The sequence below is a fragment of the Heliangelus exortis genome, chromosome 15 (genome assembly GCF_036169615.1).
Source record: "Heliangelus exortis chromosome 15, bHelExo1.hap1, whole genome shotgun sequence".
NCBI classification, from domain to species: domain Eukaryota; kingdom Metazoa; phylum Chordata; class Aves; order Apodiformes; family Trochilidae; genus Heliangelus; species Heliangelus exortis.
Window position 1 is genome coordinate 2,154,592 of NC_092436.1, and position 16,366 is coordinate 2,170,957.

General features: G+C 42.9%; 1 protein-coding gene across 4 annotated transcripts; it reads right to left on the reverse strand.

Moving 5' to 3' along the window:
• Nucleotides 1-855: 855 nt before the first annotated feature.
• VDAC1 (voltage dependent anion channel 1) lies at nt 856-15,574 on the reverse strand. Of its 4 annotated transcripts, none has more exons than XM_071759252.1 (9): nt 15,441-15,574; nt 9,080-9,149; nt 8,923-8,972; nt 7,985-8,137; nt 7,842-7,894; nt 6,274-6,501; nt 3,079-3,229; nt 2,645-2,702; nt 856-1,815 (listed from the first exon to the last, which is right to left on the reverse strand). In XM_071759252.1, exons 2-9 carry the CDS (start codon nt 9,144-9,146, stop codon nt 1,724-1,726), a joined length of 852 nt encoding a protein of 283 aa, XP_071615353.1. In that variant the 5' UTR covers nt 9,147-9,149; nt 15,441-15,574; the 3' UTR covers nt 856-1,723. The 4 variants fall into 4 exon arrangements, with proteins under 4 accessions (XP_071615353.1, XP_071615354.1, XP_071615355.1 ...); XM_071759253.1 differs by lacking the exon at nt 15,441-15,574 and adding an exon at nt 15,033-15,143; XM_071759254.1 differs by lacking the exon at nt 15,441-15,574 and adding an exon at nt 10,941-10,960.
• Between the last annotated feature and the right edge of the window lie 792 nt (nt 15,575-16,366).

The following is a 16,366-nucleotide window of genomic DNA, read 5'->3' on the forward strand; positions in this document are numbered from 1 at the left end:
GCCAGGGCCCGAGATAAAAGGTAGATTTAAAAATAATCTGACCGAAAACAGGGGTTTCCCTTCTTCCTCTGGACAGAGTTTTACTTCTTCCTTCAGAGAATTTTTCATCTTGCTCCCGAAGATTTTCATTCTTTCATGGCATTAGGTATTAGACCAGTACCTGAGTGGCTTTTGTGTCGTACCACTTGTGAATAGTTTTTGCCCAACTTGATAAATCTGTGGAAAAAATTCTTTCCTATTCTCACACATTCCAAAACACAAATGCTTCAAGTGTGAGAAAACCACAAAGCAGCTCAAAGGTTGATTTGGACACCAAGGATAAGCCATGAGTAAGGCAACAAAACTCATCCTGAGCATCTGCCAAGTTCCTGTGAGCTGGTTGCATGTAATTTGTTTGGACTGGTAAAATCTGGACGAGAACTACTTCCCCCAGGAGTGTTAAATTAAATATTTGAGATAAAACAGACTGGGAAATACTCCAGAATATTTTGTGACAAGAGGGAAGACAGACAGCGTTGCACAATTCTGCCGGCTGTGGCTGAGGTGGACCAAAAAATACCCAGTTTTAATGAAAAGCCACTGAAGCTTTACAGAAAATCAGTTCAACTTAGTGAATTCTGCAGGAAAAGATAAACAAGTTATTTTGTTTTTTCCATGAGCTAAACACACGCATATGTGCAGCTGCCAGAGCCTGGCAAGAACCAAGAACATGGCCAGGGCTGCAACTTAAATCTCATCAGTATTACTGGTTTGTGTGGTACAAAATACACACCAAGATGTTGCCATTCTGCTTCTGAAGCAAAGAATTAATCTGACATTGTTTTCTTAAATAATATATAAAGACAAAATAAAAGGTGACGTTTCAATATTTTATTCAAGTTGGGTTTGGGTTTTTAATTCATTTTTAGTAGTGTCAAGTACAGCATTTTGGGGTCTAGTTCCACACAAAATGGAAGACTCTCTAAAAATGTACCCATTTAAGTTGCTAAAAAAAAGTGGTAATAAAACAAAAGTCCATTTTAAATTCAGTGATGCAACTGTGTGATTGCAGTCACAAAGACTCTTCCCTGATTATGGCCCTGTCTGACAAGCTTCCCAGTCAGTGCAAGGGAAAGGAACCACAACACAGGACAGGTAGTATTGGCTGAGTCACATCAAACCTCCCCCACAAGACTTACAGAAGGTGAACAACCTAAAGCATTCTGGAGACAGCTGTAGGTGTAAGATAACCAAATGAGACAAACCATTCATAAAACGCCTATCTAAAAAAAAAAAAAATTTTTTTTAAATCCCTTTTTCAGACAAGTTTGCACATTCCATTGTGAACTGAAACCTCAAGTGTTGGTACATTTTGCTTACAGAATTCACAGTATGATAAAGTGGTCTGCAAATCTTCAAGTCACAGTTTTTATACCACATTAACATATCCCTCGTGCAGCCAAGAAAGGTCATCAATACTTTCCTGTTTCCTATCACGTGGCAGCTGACAGATGTGCTGGTAACTAACATCCCAAAAAAAGTCTAGAATTAGGATTTTTTTTTTTAATGCTTTTGTCTCCTTTTCTTTAACAACATCACTTTTAAAGCTTAGCTCTCTTTAACCAGGACTAGCAGGACTGACACTTAGCAATACTCGCATCCCAGACATAAAACATTGAAAGGTACACTATATTCTGAAGGTAGCTATGCTGTATTTTCAAATTAGTGACTGCAGAATCACTCCTTATGCTTCAAATTCCAATCCTAGACCAAGTTTGTGGCCACCTGCATTGACATTCTTGCCATCCAACAAAGCTGACAACGTCAGTTTGATACCTGTGAAAACAGAGAAAAGTGAGAGAAAAGACAATTCTTAAAATGAGCTTTAACTTCAGTAAATGCAGTGCCTGTGTTGCTGCTCTAATTTACTGGGCAGGTAGGTTGATGTCATTTGGTGGCTAACCTTGTAAGGACTGGGCATTTTAAGACAATTTGCAGACATGAAATCTCTCTGAATTATGAAAGTTATAATAAACCATAATGAAAGATTCCCATTTTAATCACTCCAAGTAATTAAAGCTGTGTCAGTTCACTGCTGCTGGTCTGCTGATTAATCTAATTTTAGAGCCAAGTATTATGAAAAATGGGGACCTTGATACATACCCATCTTTCTAAACCACTTTACAATCTAGGTATGAACAGGCCTAAGCCCTGTCTACTGTGGTATCTCATGTCAATCTGCTTGGTATTCTGGCAGCAGATTTATTAAACTATATTAAAACCAATTTTGCAGCAGTAAGACTGTCCTCTTCCCGGACCAGGGGACCTTGAGAAAGTCACATTTTCAAGTTAAATAAACTCAGTAACAGGAAGCCTCTGAAAGTACTATAACTGCATTTATTTAGCTGTGAAACACCTTACTGTAGATAAGCTTTGCATCAACATAAAAGAGTATTTGACTGGTTAGTGGATGGTCATCTCTAATAATCCTGCTTGCAGTAACAATCCAAAATTAACAAAGCAGTGCCTGGAAAAGTTCATCACTGGCTTGCTAAGCAGAACAGCAAAGTTTCAAAACCATCCACATTTTGTCACAAAAAATGTCTTGGATATTTCCAGTCTAAAATACCACTTACTGATGTCTGGATTTCTTCTAGAGACTCACCTGGCTTTAAAGTCTGAGTATATCCTAATCCAATCAGACTGGAGTTGTTCACTTTAGCCTTAAAGGGGAAAAACACCATAAGGAATTAATTTAGAATCTTTCTTACAAGCCCTCCCAGCTCAGAAACCAAGTAACATCTTTTAAGCAGATAAAGATTACAAAACAGACACAAAAACAAGGCACAAAACAGACATAAAAATCCAGTTAATTTTGTCTCAAAATTCAAATCTCAAAACAGGATAAAGCATTCTGTGGCACTTTCAAGGAAAATGCAGTAGTCATGCTCTCCAGCTGCCAAAACCAAACCCAACATCTATCTTGCAGCAATGCACCACAGAACAGCACCAAACCCATATTTTACTGATGTTTAGCTTGCTTCACACTGACAAGAGCCCATTTTCAGATGCTTATAAATGTACATGCACAGCACTCACAGAAAAAGAGGCATCTGGGTCAATCTGATACTTGGCTGCTATTCCAAAGCGAGTGTTGCTATTTCCAGCTGTCCACGCAAGATTCACAGCAGTTTCCAGTTTATCATTCACCTTCTGGTAAATGGAGCCTCCAAATTCTGTTCCATCATTCCTGGAAGGAATGCATTAGTTTAATTTTAAATTGCACCACAAAACAATCATCTTTTTTTTTTGTGTGGTTTTTTTTTTTTTTTTTTTTTGTTGGTCTTTTGTTTGTTTTTTTTTTCCAGTAAGATCTGTATTTGCAGAACATTCACTTACAGTTCATTTAACATCCCTCTAGTAGCTAAGATAGAGACATTAGGGCCAGATTGGTTATGAAGCTGTTTTTAAATGCTTAAATTCATTGATGGTTGCTACATTTCAACAAGCAACTCATGAAACTGAAAAAAAAGCCATGACAAACTATCAAAAATAGACAAACGATGGCAGCTTCCAATTCCCCTTTCTCTCTAGATGGGAGTCTTGGTAGTAAAGAGATTTACTCTTCTCTGCATATCTCTGAAGTAATTATTTTCCCAGGCATATGTGTCCCTAGTGCCCAATCCCTGAGCCTGAGCACTCATCCTGCCTCATCAGGATGCTTTTACCAGGCAAAGGCAAACTGCAGCAGCAGTGAAGATGCCAATTCAACATCCAAGTTTATCAAGAAATGAATCCTGTTTGCACTCATCCTTCTGATACATCTGTACTATAAATTTCTCTACTAGAAACTGAATTTAATCTAATTTTACTTTGCAGAGAGCTGGAGGATGACAGCCTTCTACCACTGCTACCACAGCTCCCACTTACTGGGGACACCACTCTCACACAGGGAATGAAGTGTGGTAAATAAAATGGAAAATGTTAAAACATGCAGGTCATAAAAACAAGAACTAAAGACTTCTGAAAGCTCTGCAATTCTTGTAAACTGGTGAGCATCTAGGCATCCATTTTCACTCAGTTTCTTAGGAGGATTCAAACACACTGCACAAAGTGGGGAGACTCTGAAAGCAAAATACTTCTGATTATTTCAAAACTATGAAGTAATCTGGTTCCAATTATCCAATATACCAAACTTTTAGTGATAAAAAACAGGAGCAGATTTAGATTCTCTCTACTTTTACCCCTTCATCCTGATGTTCCCTAAGTCACAGCAGCTGCACAGTCAGGATGTGCCCATTTAAAAGTTCAAGCAATAGCAGCAGCCTTTCAAATTGTTGGAGATTCTTCCAGAAAAACACTACAGTACTTACTTCAGATAAGACTGAAGCTCACATATAACTGCATGTGCTTGGCTCTCAAGAAAAGGAGGGATTAAAAAGGTCTGAGAAGAGCTGGTTATACAGGCAGATTTTGTGCAAGGTTCCCACACAGCTCTGTCTTGACCTGCAACATGGGGGGGGGGGGAGGGTGTTCTGAGCTATGCTTAAAAAATGAGGAAAGTAACATTTTAAACCACAAATCGCCCAGCTCTACCTCCCTTTAGTAATTAGTTATTATCAAAAAATAGTAAGAATAAAAAAGTCAAACCTCCTTTTAATTCTAACAGCAATAACAGAATGCTGCTTTCAGATGCAGATTAAAAAAAAAAAACCAACCAACCAACCAGAACTTTTTTCCTCTATGAAAATGAATATACAGAGGCACCATTAAGGAAAGTAATTTGTTGCTGAAGGCCTCAGCTGGTTTGTGAAATGGCCAGGAATAAAAGATGATGCTTCAAGCCCCACCTTGTGAAATTATCAGCTCTGCCACAGCGTCCCTGTTAAACACTGAACTGGGCTGATAGAACCACCCAGCAAGAGTCCTGGGAGTGCCCCACACAATTGTTTCTGGGATTATATAAAAATTCTGACATGTTTCAAAGCTGAAACATGCCAAATACCTAACTAATGCATTAACACCAATAAATCAGATTTCTAGTCGTATCACACATTCATGGTTTTGCCTGGCATGAATATTAAATAAGCAGCCCAGGCATCCTCCTGAATTCAGGTGATTTATTCTCCACATCCAATAACAGCAACCTAAGAAACAGACCTTCAGCAATCCAAAAAACAGCCCAGAAAGCTCTGGATCCCTGCTGCTGTTTTAAAGTTATTTTCTGCTGTTGCTTTAATTAAGAATAATAATAATAATGACAGCATTTTATAGCCATGGCAAATAATAGCAGGTTTTGAGCTGCAACAGTATAACCCAGTTGAAGGTCACTGTGCTTGAAGGACCAGCTCCTAACTCCTGAGTGGAGGGGACACCCAGCATATTGTTCTGAGGCAAGTTTTCTGCCCACATGTCTGTACTCTGGCAATCCTCCAGACATTCTGGCTGGGCTCTGAAGGTCCAATTGTTCTGCAAGGCAGTGGGAGCTTCCTAAGGCAGAGCCCTGCAAAACAGCACGAAACCCAACAGAAAACCTCTGAAGCAGCAGCTCCAGGAGAGCAGAACAGTTGTTCAGCCCCCAATGGGAACAGCTCTGCCACATGCAAAATATCCAATTACCCAGGGAATGGGAAAGGGGGGTAGAGGGGAGGGGATTAGGGATAGCCTAATCCTAAAAAACTGCCTTCCTCAAAGGCATAAATTTGTTTTTTTAGAGGAACAGGGAACTGAGAAATTAAGGTTTTCATGGAATTTGGTCCTGGTTTCCCATTCAGAAAGGACAAATGCTTGTGTGAACAGATTATTAGGACTTACACTACAAACTTTTGTACCATATCCTTTCCAGTACTAAATCAAACCCACTCCATAGCTTCCATTCATTCCCTTTTGCCTGTGCTTTCTCATCCTCTTATGAATTCTTCCATCTACTGATCCAACCACCAGTTTTATTTTTGGATGTGCAAAAGAAAGGCACTGCTTTTATTTCAATTTCCATATAGAATATGCTTATAATACACCTGTTTTATTATTCCACTGATAGATTCTAATCATATTTATCTGTTAGGAAGATAAGACACTTGATGCTTGGGTGCTCACTGAGTTCCAGAATTCTCACAGAATTCAAAGAACCATTACCACAGCTAAAAAAATGCAGCTTGTCACCTTAATTGAAGAAATAACTTCAAATCCACCATTTCCTCTCTCACCACTGCTGAAACTCCATCCCTTTCCTTGTTCTAGTAAGCAGCAAAATCCTTTCAAATGCCTTTTTAATGCCCATCTGCCAATACTTACACATTAGTATGAAGCTGGAATTCATCAGTCTTGTAGCCAACAGCAAAATTGCTTTGGGTTACTCTGGACTTTGCTGTCTCAAAAGTCATTTGGTAGCCTGCCAGCCACCCCTCGTAGCCAACCACCAGGGCTCCACGTATTGAAGGACCAGCAATGTCAAAATCCATGTCACAGCCCATGTTGAAGTGTTCCCTTTTGTACCCTGACTTCACTTTAGCACTCTTCTTCCTGAACAGAAAACACAAATCTCATCTCTTTGAACAAGCCTTCAAATATTTTACTGAAATATTTCTAGAAAATCCAGGCTGGTATGAAATTTAAAATCAACTTTCCACTTCAGGTAGCAGAAACAGTGCCCCAGAACTGGTTTGGTGCTGTTTCAGACCCACGCAGAGATTGCTCTCTTTTTCATTATTATTATTTCAGAGTTGGGCATTTCTTGGGTTCTGCCAAACCAGAAATAAAGAGCAGGAGTTCCCAAAGCATTCAGCATTAGAGTGTCTGCAATGTCTGCAAAAGTCAGCAGCACCTCTCCCACTGATGTCACCAGGGACTCCTGAAAACAACTTTCCCTGTTGAAAGACTCATCACAGACATTAAGTAGTAAGGAAAGGGGAGGAGGTGTCTCTTATTTGGACACAGTGCATCCTGGTGAACCTAAACCAGGTCACACCAGGACTCAATCTCACTCCATTTATTCCAAGAGTAATAACAGCTCTCCCACAAAACAACTGTTACAACCCAGATACTACAAGTGTCTGTGAAGTACCTAAGAAACAACCACAGGGTCATTCTCATCCATTTTTATTTCTTCAGGAAGCCTAGCAGCTAAGAAATAATTATCAACAGAGAGTAGAAATTATTCTGGTTAATAAACATCTCTTGTTAATGTAAAATTGAGACTGGAAGCAGCTTAGAAGGCAGGACACAGTCCAGCAGCCAAGGTGAAACCTCCTCTGGGAAGCCAACAGGCAGAATATTTTGACTCATTGGCAGCACTGCTTACAGAAAGATAATCAGGGGGGGTGAAAAAAATAAACCAACATCTAAACCTACAGCTGCTGCTTAATCCCTCTGGCCCACATAAAATGCAGCATCCAATCACCAGGGCAGAAATACTCACCCAGCACCAAGGATCTCTGCAGCCAGCAAGAATTCAGATGATAAATTGAGCTTGGGAGAAGAGCCCAATTACTGGGTCGACCTCTTAGAGCCAACTGGCTCCTGGAGCTTGTTAAGCTTTGCATTAGAGGGGACTTGTTCAGTGCTTTTATTCAGAGAGGAGCTCATCCTCTGATGGAAGGCAAACAAAACTGTTCATTCCCACACTGATTCTTACTGGAATTTTCATGTTACTGTATTTAAAAGTCTGCTTGCTGTATTTCAGGATGAAAAGGAGATTGCTAATACAGGGATTCAAAGCAGATGTAAATGACTTCATCATATACAGGCTGACTATAAGTGTCTTGGTATTTTGGGACTAAAGGAGTAAACCAGCAAAATTGGATTCTAGAAAACTAAAATTAAAAAATGTCCTTTTTTGTCACTTAAGCTTACTCACTTCTTACCCAGTGTTAGGAGAGAAGGAGGAGTCAAAGGTCAGCTTCAGGCCCCTTGCAAGCTGAACAGAAGAAACATTCACTGGTTGGATTCATCATTAGAGATTTTCATAAGTTTATATATAAATTGCATCTTTTCAGCCCCAAATTACCTTATCTTCCAGAGTAATCTCAGTGCCTAGTGTGTTGTCAGTGTTCCACTTCTCTGTGAACATCAATCCATATTCCACCCATTTGTATTTTGTTTCCAAACTACCACTAACTTTGCTTGTTTCTGAGTTTGCTGAACCCGAGCTTGTAAATTCCTAAGGAAAAGAAACAATTATATATATATATAACAAACATATATATATGCAAATGTAGGTATATATATGTTTGCATGCAGGTAAATATTTATTCCTTTTAGAGCATATTCCTCATTATAATCTGGGATATTCAATACTGCAGATTTTTCAGAAGCTCTAAAAAATTTTGCTGGGCAATATCTCCACATTCTTGCCTCACAAAAAAAAAAATTAATCAGTGTCAGGGAGCAAAAGCATTGCATGTTAAGGGAATGGATATGGGACAGGAATGTGGGTAACCCTTTACCAGCAGCACAACACAGAATAAGGTGCTAGTCTGTGGAAGGTGCATCTGGAAATCAACATATTAAGTCTGTAAATGCTTCACAGAGATATTCTAAATATCAATTCCAGTGCACAGTTAAATTTGACCTGTGCTTGTTCAGTGACTGCTAAGAAGAACGTGCAGCACACTTAGAAACCAGCCCCTGAGCACAGGCCATGGCCTCAAATAAAATGATTGTTATAGCAAATCAAAATTTTAGAGTAAAGCAAAAAACATTATTTTTATACTAAGTAATTACTAGGGTTGCAAAGGCTTCCTTCAGTTTATCTCCCAGTCTAATTTGTGCACTGTCTCATGTATTATCCAAAAATTATAAATGCAAGGTAACTTGCAACTCTATAATTTCCCTTTTAAAATTATAAGGGGAGAATGAGGGCTATTTATTTACTTTTAAAAAGAAATCTACAGTACATACAAGAACACTGCCATGTTTTGGATTTCAATGTGTTTCCAAACTTACCAGTCCATTTTCAGATCTTGTTTTCAAGTCAAGTTTTATTAACCCAAAACCTAAAGACAAAGAAAAAGTACAAATTATATACGTATCAATCTAAAAACCATTTCTCATTTATTTCTTAAAACTTCCTTCTAAATTGCCTTATTTTGGCTTTATTTACCATATCCCTTGGTGAAAATGTCTCTGGCAGATTTGCCCAGATCAGCATAAGCAGGTGGAACAGCCATCTTCTAGATGGGAAAAAAAAAAAGGAAATTACAGTGTTCAGAAACTTGTATATTTAATCCATTTAAGTGACAAGCCACTTAAGCTCAATCCCTAAATTTCAGGCAGTTTTATTTCCTATCCTTCACCTAGAAATTAAATATATCCTGAAGAAAGCAGCTAGAGCAAAGGTGTGGTGAGGTTTTGTTCACTCTCCAGCAGAAGGAGTTACCCTGCACTGGGCACTGAGTATGAGAAATAGGGTGCTGAACAAACATCTGTAGCAGTGTGTGTGTATATATAAAAAAGAAACTATTTATGCCTTTCTAAACAGCTAACTCTTGTTCTCTTATCCTCACAACTGCATGAATGACTGACTGACTATTTTAAAGCCATTTCTTGGAAACATTTCTTCTGTTTCAAGAACTGGATCTGTGCACAGAAAAGGCCCCAAGTCACCCACTGAGGAAATCTAACCAGGAGCATCTCTCTCCCCTAATTCCCAGCAACAAATGGATATTACTTACACTGGCAAAAATCAATAAATGGCCATTCTTCATCTTCAGTTTTCTTTTACTTTGGTACTGCTCTAATGGGTTAAGATTTCTCCTTAGACATTAAGTGCTCTGCTGTTTGCTAACTGGGAACATCCTGAGCTTGCTGGGAAAACTTAGGACTGAAGGGATGCTCCACTGGGAGCCAAGCAGCCAGGAGAGCAACCACAACCCTGCCTCAGCAGCCAAAGGCAGACCAGAGCTCTCTGCAACACCTGGAGCAAGGCACCAACCCAACAGCATGGAGAACCTTCCTCCATCACGTGTGCTTGATGCCCACAGTACCACGTAGGTCCTCACTTTCCCAGTTCCAGCAGGTCCTGACCATCCTTAGTTCAGTGGCCTCCTGCAGGGAACATGGGTGCATCCCATTTTCTCAGCCACCAAGAAAACTCTCATCATCCTATGCAGAGAAAACGGGATCCTGAGAGCAACAAAACACCCAAATCTACTGTGCAAGGCAGCAGAGTCATTTGTTCAAGGGAAGCAAAGTCAAACAATCTGATTTCTTAAATTTTAAAAAGAAAAGAAGATAAATCATAAAGCTGGTCCTCTCGATACCAGGTGGTGCACTAAAACTCCATATTCTCAAACTTTTTGGTTGTGCAAAAGTAACAAAGCACTTTATTACACAAACGTGCAAACGCTTTAAAAATCACCTTCTCAATCCTTGCTCCAGACCATTCAACAATAGCAGAAAACTACTTCTTTAAGCCACAAACAAACCAGCTCAGAACAGGAAGGGTGCTCTTCCTCATCCTCTGGCTGTAGTCTCTGGGATGCAGCTCTCTGGCTGAGCACATCATCCCAAAAATACCAGAGCAGGAGCTTCAGCACTCCCTCAGTGCCTTCAGCACTCCAGCCAACAAGTTGCTGCCTGCTAAAGCAGGATGTTGCTGTTGCATAAAAGAAGAATCCCTGTCCTGGAGGGAACAAAACCAGATCTGGTGGCTTAGTAAAAGCAAACAGTCTTCTCAGAGCAGAAATGAAGTAGGATACAAGGGTGCACACTATGGTGTAGCTTCAGTTGTGGAGACTACCTGGATGCATCAAGTCCTGTCATCTCTTCCCAGGGAGAGCTGAGTAAATAAGTTGCAGCCTCAAATACATAAGCAGCTGAGCAGTTAAATTAGAACAAAAAAGCCCAGAAACAAACAAAAAAACAAAAAAACCACACACACAAAAAAAACCAACAAAAAAAAAAAAACCCAAAACCAAAACCACTTAAATATTTGATATTCCAAAGCAGTTTCAGCTGCTTACATCAGACCTAAATGTCTCTCCTCATTAGTTGTGCAAACATGAAGGCTGAGATCTGATGTTTATAAGAATCACCCTCTACAGGAGAAACCATATTAACAGTTGATCAGATGTGGTTGTGGAAACACAGAACCAGCCTTAAGAGAATAAACAAATAGATTAAAAAAAAACAAACAAACAAACATAAATCCCACTCACAAAAAACACTCCAAACCAAGTACTAACAGATTTCTTGAAATAATTTCTCTGCTCTTTATTAAAGTCACTAGAAGCAGAGTCCAATGATCTGCCTGGAGATCATACTCTAAATCCAGAGCATTTGGGAGATGGCTGGAAGATCCACCAAGGATTGTGTGTGTTCAAGAAACACTTCATCCCTGGCAGAGCAGCCCAGTCTCATGAGAAGCCTCTGATGGGTATTTCCATTTAGCATCATCAAAAATTAAAGCTGTTAAAAATCCCTACCTCTGAAAAACCAAAAAACCAAACCAGTGAAATGTAATGTACTGCTCTGCCAGCTGCACTTTGGAATCTACCAGATATATTTTATCAACAGTTCCTTTGAGTCACCTCATAAAATCAAAATGCTTCCTTGAAAACTGCACACAGCATACTTTTCCTTGGGATTTTGAAAGTTGTGTTCTTCCCTTCTCCAGGCTGACAAAGCCCAGTTTTGCTCCCACTGATAGATGTGGTGTCTCTGCATGGGATGTGGGGCATGGGATGTGCTGCAGCCTGGGTGGTGGCTACAGGACAGTGGGAGATGGTGAGAGCTCCCCTTGGGCAATTAATATAATTAAGGGTCAATATTGACACCCAAATCCCTGCCAGTTGTAAGGCAAATCACCAACCACACACAGAGCAAGGTGGTTGCAATTGCTGAGTGTGGAGAACACTAAGAGCTCAGTACAAGGTGGGTAACCTTGTCAGCAAGAACAAAAATAATTATGTCTTTCTGCACTGGCTAATCAGCATCCTCTTGTTTAACAGATGGAAACCAGAACTGATTACATCCTGTGTGAGTGCAGTTGTAAGGCAAGCATGCTTAGCAAGGATTCAAACTCTTAAAGGATCAAGGAATGGCCATGGCCGAGTGCCCTTGCTTTTCACCAGTGGGATCCCAGCACGTTAATTCAGATTAGAACTGAAACACAGTCACTGCTTTTATCTTCATCCAAACCGTGCACACAGCTCCGACTGACTGGGAACTTCAGCTCCCACACACAGGGCAGTTCTAAACTGGAAAATATTTTCATTTTCTTGAGTAGGAAACCCTTAGTTGTGACTGAGGAAAACCTGAACTGAGGAGCTGTGAGCATCATCACCTCCAGGAACACCTGATTTATAACTGCCAGGGGTAGAAAACAGGAAACTTCCTGGAGAGCTGCAGGACCCAAAAGCCAACCCCAGTGTGAATTCATTACAGACAAAGCCCTCCCAGCAGGCTGAATTTGAGCATTTTCCAGTGTCACAGATGGCAGTTTTCACTCCACGGTGCCATTCTGGGCAATTAAATCAAAATCAGTCCAGCAGGCAGCAAACCCCCAGGGTGCCCCTGGCAAATGTAAAGCCTGGCTGCAACCAAAAGAAAACTTATCTCTGCTTGGTAACTCTTCATATGTGCCTAAAGTTTCCCTTACACAGACTCATCAACTTCATGACATTTACACAAGGGGAAGAAGCAATCTAAAATTTAAGATAAGAACAAACCCCATGATAAGACTAAAATTACCAGCGTGACAAGGGGAGTCTACCAGGGCTAAGAAAATGAAAAGACTGGATGTAGACTTACTCTAGCCAAATTTTCTCCTAATAAATTTCAACTCGTGTACCATTTCTTGATGGTAGTGGTAGTTCTGATCATTTCAGCTTCCTGTCTCCCCAACCAGTATCCCTGAAAAGATGGTAACTGCAGAGCTGACACGTGGCAGCTGCTGGGGACACATCCCACCAGCGTGTGGGCTGGGAGGGACAGACAGCACTGGGTTGTGAGGTCAGATACAGTCTGTCCACATGAGGAAAAAAGCACACAACAGGCTCTTGCCTCAAGATAAAAATGAACCCAAAGTGATTAATTTGTTTTGAGTTTATCTCCTTCATTAGAGGAAAAATTATTCCTCGGTATGAAGCAACTTTTAAGGACCTTTCTGGACCTCCAGCCTGTGCAGTGACATCTCCCAGACAACATATGTTATATCAATAAATAGACCCCAAAGAAAGGTGCTTTTGCTCTCAGGTAGAGCAGGGCCCAGCTGTCTCCACATCCCACCCTGACACCCCAGGATGCCAGTGCTGGCTCCTCAGTTTGGGTTTTATGACCCAGGTTCCAAATCCATTCAGGTCATGACTACAGCCTGCTCTGGGTAAGGACCAGGAACATGACTGAGTTAAAAACACAGCTAACAAACACCTGAGTGGTCCCACTGAGGGCAAACACCAGTGGGCACATCCCCAAGCCTTTAGAGAAGCCTACAGTATCACTACATTGATTTGTAAATTATGGGACACAACACTTAACAACATTTTTTTGCCCCAACTTGCTGCTGTGCCCAAGCCATAACCCAGGCACCATTATGACCCAAAATTTAAGACTCTGGAGTCCACAGTTTCACACAAGTATTAGGAAGCCCACCCTCTGATCCTCACAGGAGCACAGCCTCCCTACCCGAGCTTTGCTTAGGAACTACACACATGATGGAGCAGATTGAGTTCTTAGGTATTGGTTTATGCAGTAAATGCTGGAGCACAGAGGAGATAAATGCCTTAAAAGCAGATGTAAATATGATTTAGTCTCTACTGACATTTATGGAATTAAAGAAGGAAAGACCCTCCTCTTAATTGCACACGTATAAATTAAGAATGACAACATTGTACAGAAAACCCTTATTAAACTAGAACATATCAATTAAACACACTTGGGGGGAAACTGCAAAAACCTCAAGGGAAGAACAAAGCCCCACAGACCCTGTACATTAAATTAAAAATTCTGGTTAAATATCTCTTTCTTCCAAGTATCTGCAGAGGAGGTGAGCAGCACCCCTGTCCCACCCTGTGCCACCAGAGCAGCTCAAGGGCAAGGCTGGCCCAGGCCCCAGCAGGGTTCTCAAGAAGGGACATGTTGCAGGCAGCAGGAACACCCAGATCAATGGGGATGACTAATTACAACGACATTTTGTCTTCCAGCACCATTTGACAGCTTGCTCCCCTCACACAGAAGCACAGAACCAGTGGGTACCTTTGGCTCTACCTGCAGCAGATGCACAAGATGCATCCCAGCTACATCCCCCACACCACCCCAAACGTGGGCAGGAAGGAAAGGTACAGACTGTGGGTCAGCATCAACCTTCCATGGGGTGTGCTGAGGGGAGGGATTTTTCTGGGATGACTTTTCTGCAGTCATTCCCCTTTTGTGGAGGAATTTTGACATTTTATAGCTGAAACTCCATCAGACCAGGGATTATCCAACCATCCACAGCATCCAACAAAACTGCCAAGTGCTTCTACTCCTTACCAGACCCTCTGAGTAAGGAGATGGGATGTGTTTCCATGAGCATCCCTATAAATGTTCCCCAGAGACAGTAAGGATGAGTCAGCTCTACTTTGTTTGCAGAAAATTTTGTTACTTTTCTTTTTTAAAAACAAATGCCCAAAGCCTGAATGAGTCTTTCAGCCTCCAGCAAGACTTGTTCCCAGCAAAGGGCTGCGATGAGACCACTGCACAGCTGCACACTGGTCAGGAGGGGAAAACCAAGTCCTTGGGATTTTATAACTAGCATTATCCCCCCACTTCCCCTAGATGTAAAGAGCTAAGTTTTGAGAATAAGCAGAATAAAACGAAAAAATCAGCTTGGCCGCTCGGGGCTTTTGGTGCGTGCCAGGATTAACTTGCCAACCTGCAATAAAAAAAAATTAAACCATCCAAGGGGCGTGGATGAGGGAGGCGGAAGCGATGCCAGCGTTCAAACGGGGCTAAACCCGGGCAGGTGCCACCCGCCACCGCCGACCTTTGCTCCCTGGGAACGGGGTAAAAAACCCGATTCCCGCTTGCGACAGCGTTTGCTGGGAAACCTGCCCGCACCTGCGGGGCCGCCTGACCTTTAAATCCCCGTCACGGGGCCAGCGCCGGGATGGAGCCGGGTTCGGCCTCCCCCGCCTCAGCCGATGGCATCGCGGGGGGCGGCCCCCGCTGCCACCAACCTCCGATGTCACTGTCACCCCAGCACGAGCCCTCCTTTCGTAACGGCCCCGCGTTACGTAATAAAACAGTTATTCCCAGCCCGAGAGGGGAGAGGGGGGAGAACGGGAAGGGATGGGGGGGGTGACACACATACAATCCCCCCCGATCGCTGCCGAACCCCCCCATCTCCCCCGGCTCTCCCTCCGCCACCGCCTCTCCCCTCCCGGCTGCCGCCGACCCCCCCCCGACGCCGCGGCTCGGAGAGGGCGACCCGGGGACTCTGCCCGGAACCCCCCACACCCTCCAGGACCCTCCCAGCTCCCTACCTCTCCCCGCCGCGGTGGCCTCAGCCCGTCCCGCGTCCCCTCTCCCGCCTCGGCCTCCTCCGGCGGCGGCCCCTGCCCGGCGCTCCCCGGGCTCGGCGGCGGCTGCGTGACGGCGGGCGGGGACGGAGGGGCCGGGCGGGGAGGAGAGGGGAGGGAAGGGGCGGGCAGCGGGGCGGGTCTTGCCCGAAAACCTTCTCGGGACCCGGGCAGCGGTTCCCGGGTGGCTCAAAGGACAAACTAGCGGTTCCGGACCCGGGTGGTGCTCCCTGGGGTGCAGCGGGACCGCACCGGTCTCGCCATCCCCCCGGGACCGGGTACAGCACCCCCGGAGAGAGCCGGGATACAGGCAGTGCCAGCCCTGGTGGAAACTCCCCTTTATGGTTAGAATTAGTTAACTGAGTAATCAATTTAAATGAGAATTAATTCTAAAATTCCCCCATCTATCTGTAATTCCCGATATTCTTGTTGAGCCGAGAGAGAGGAGAGTTTGGGAGAGGTTTTTTGAGCAGGTAAAGCCATGCGTGAAATCTCTCCACGTGGGGACCGCCCACAGCGTGCAGGGATGCTGCATTGAATTAGGAAGCTTTAAATCTTCCATAATTCCTCCTCAGACGCAGGAATCAGCCCTCGAGGCTTTCAGGGAAGCTGGGGCTGAGTCTAGGATGAAATTGTCCCAGTGAGAGGTCAGGCGGGGAGAGCTCTGGTATCGGAGAGGAGCAGAAGCTGCAGCTGTGCTGCCTCCAGGATGAGATAAAAAATCTGTCCTTCCCTGCTGGAGGCTTCTGGAGAGCTCAGAGCATCACCCACAGGGTAACCAGGAGAATCCTCCCACCCAGGAGACTCCTGATGGTCATGATAATCACCATTCTGGCTCCGCTGTCTAGGGGGAGATGTTAGGAAAAGAAATAGCTGATAAGTGGTCGTAT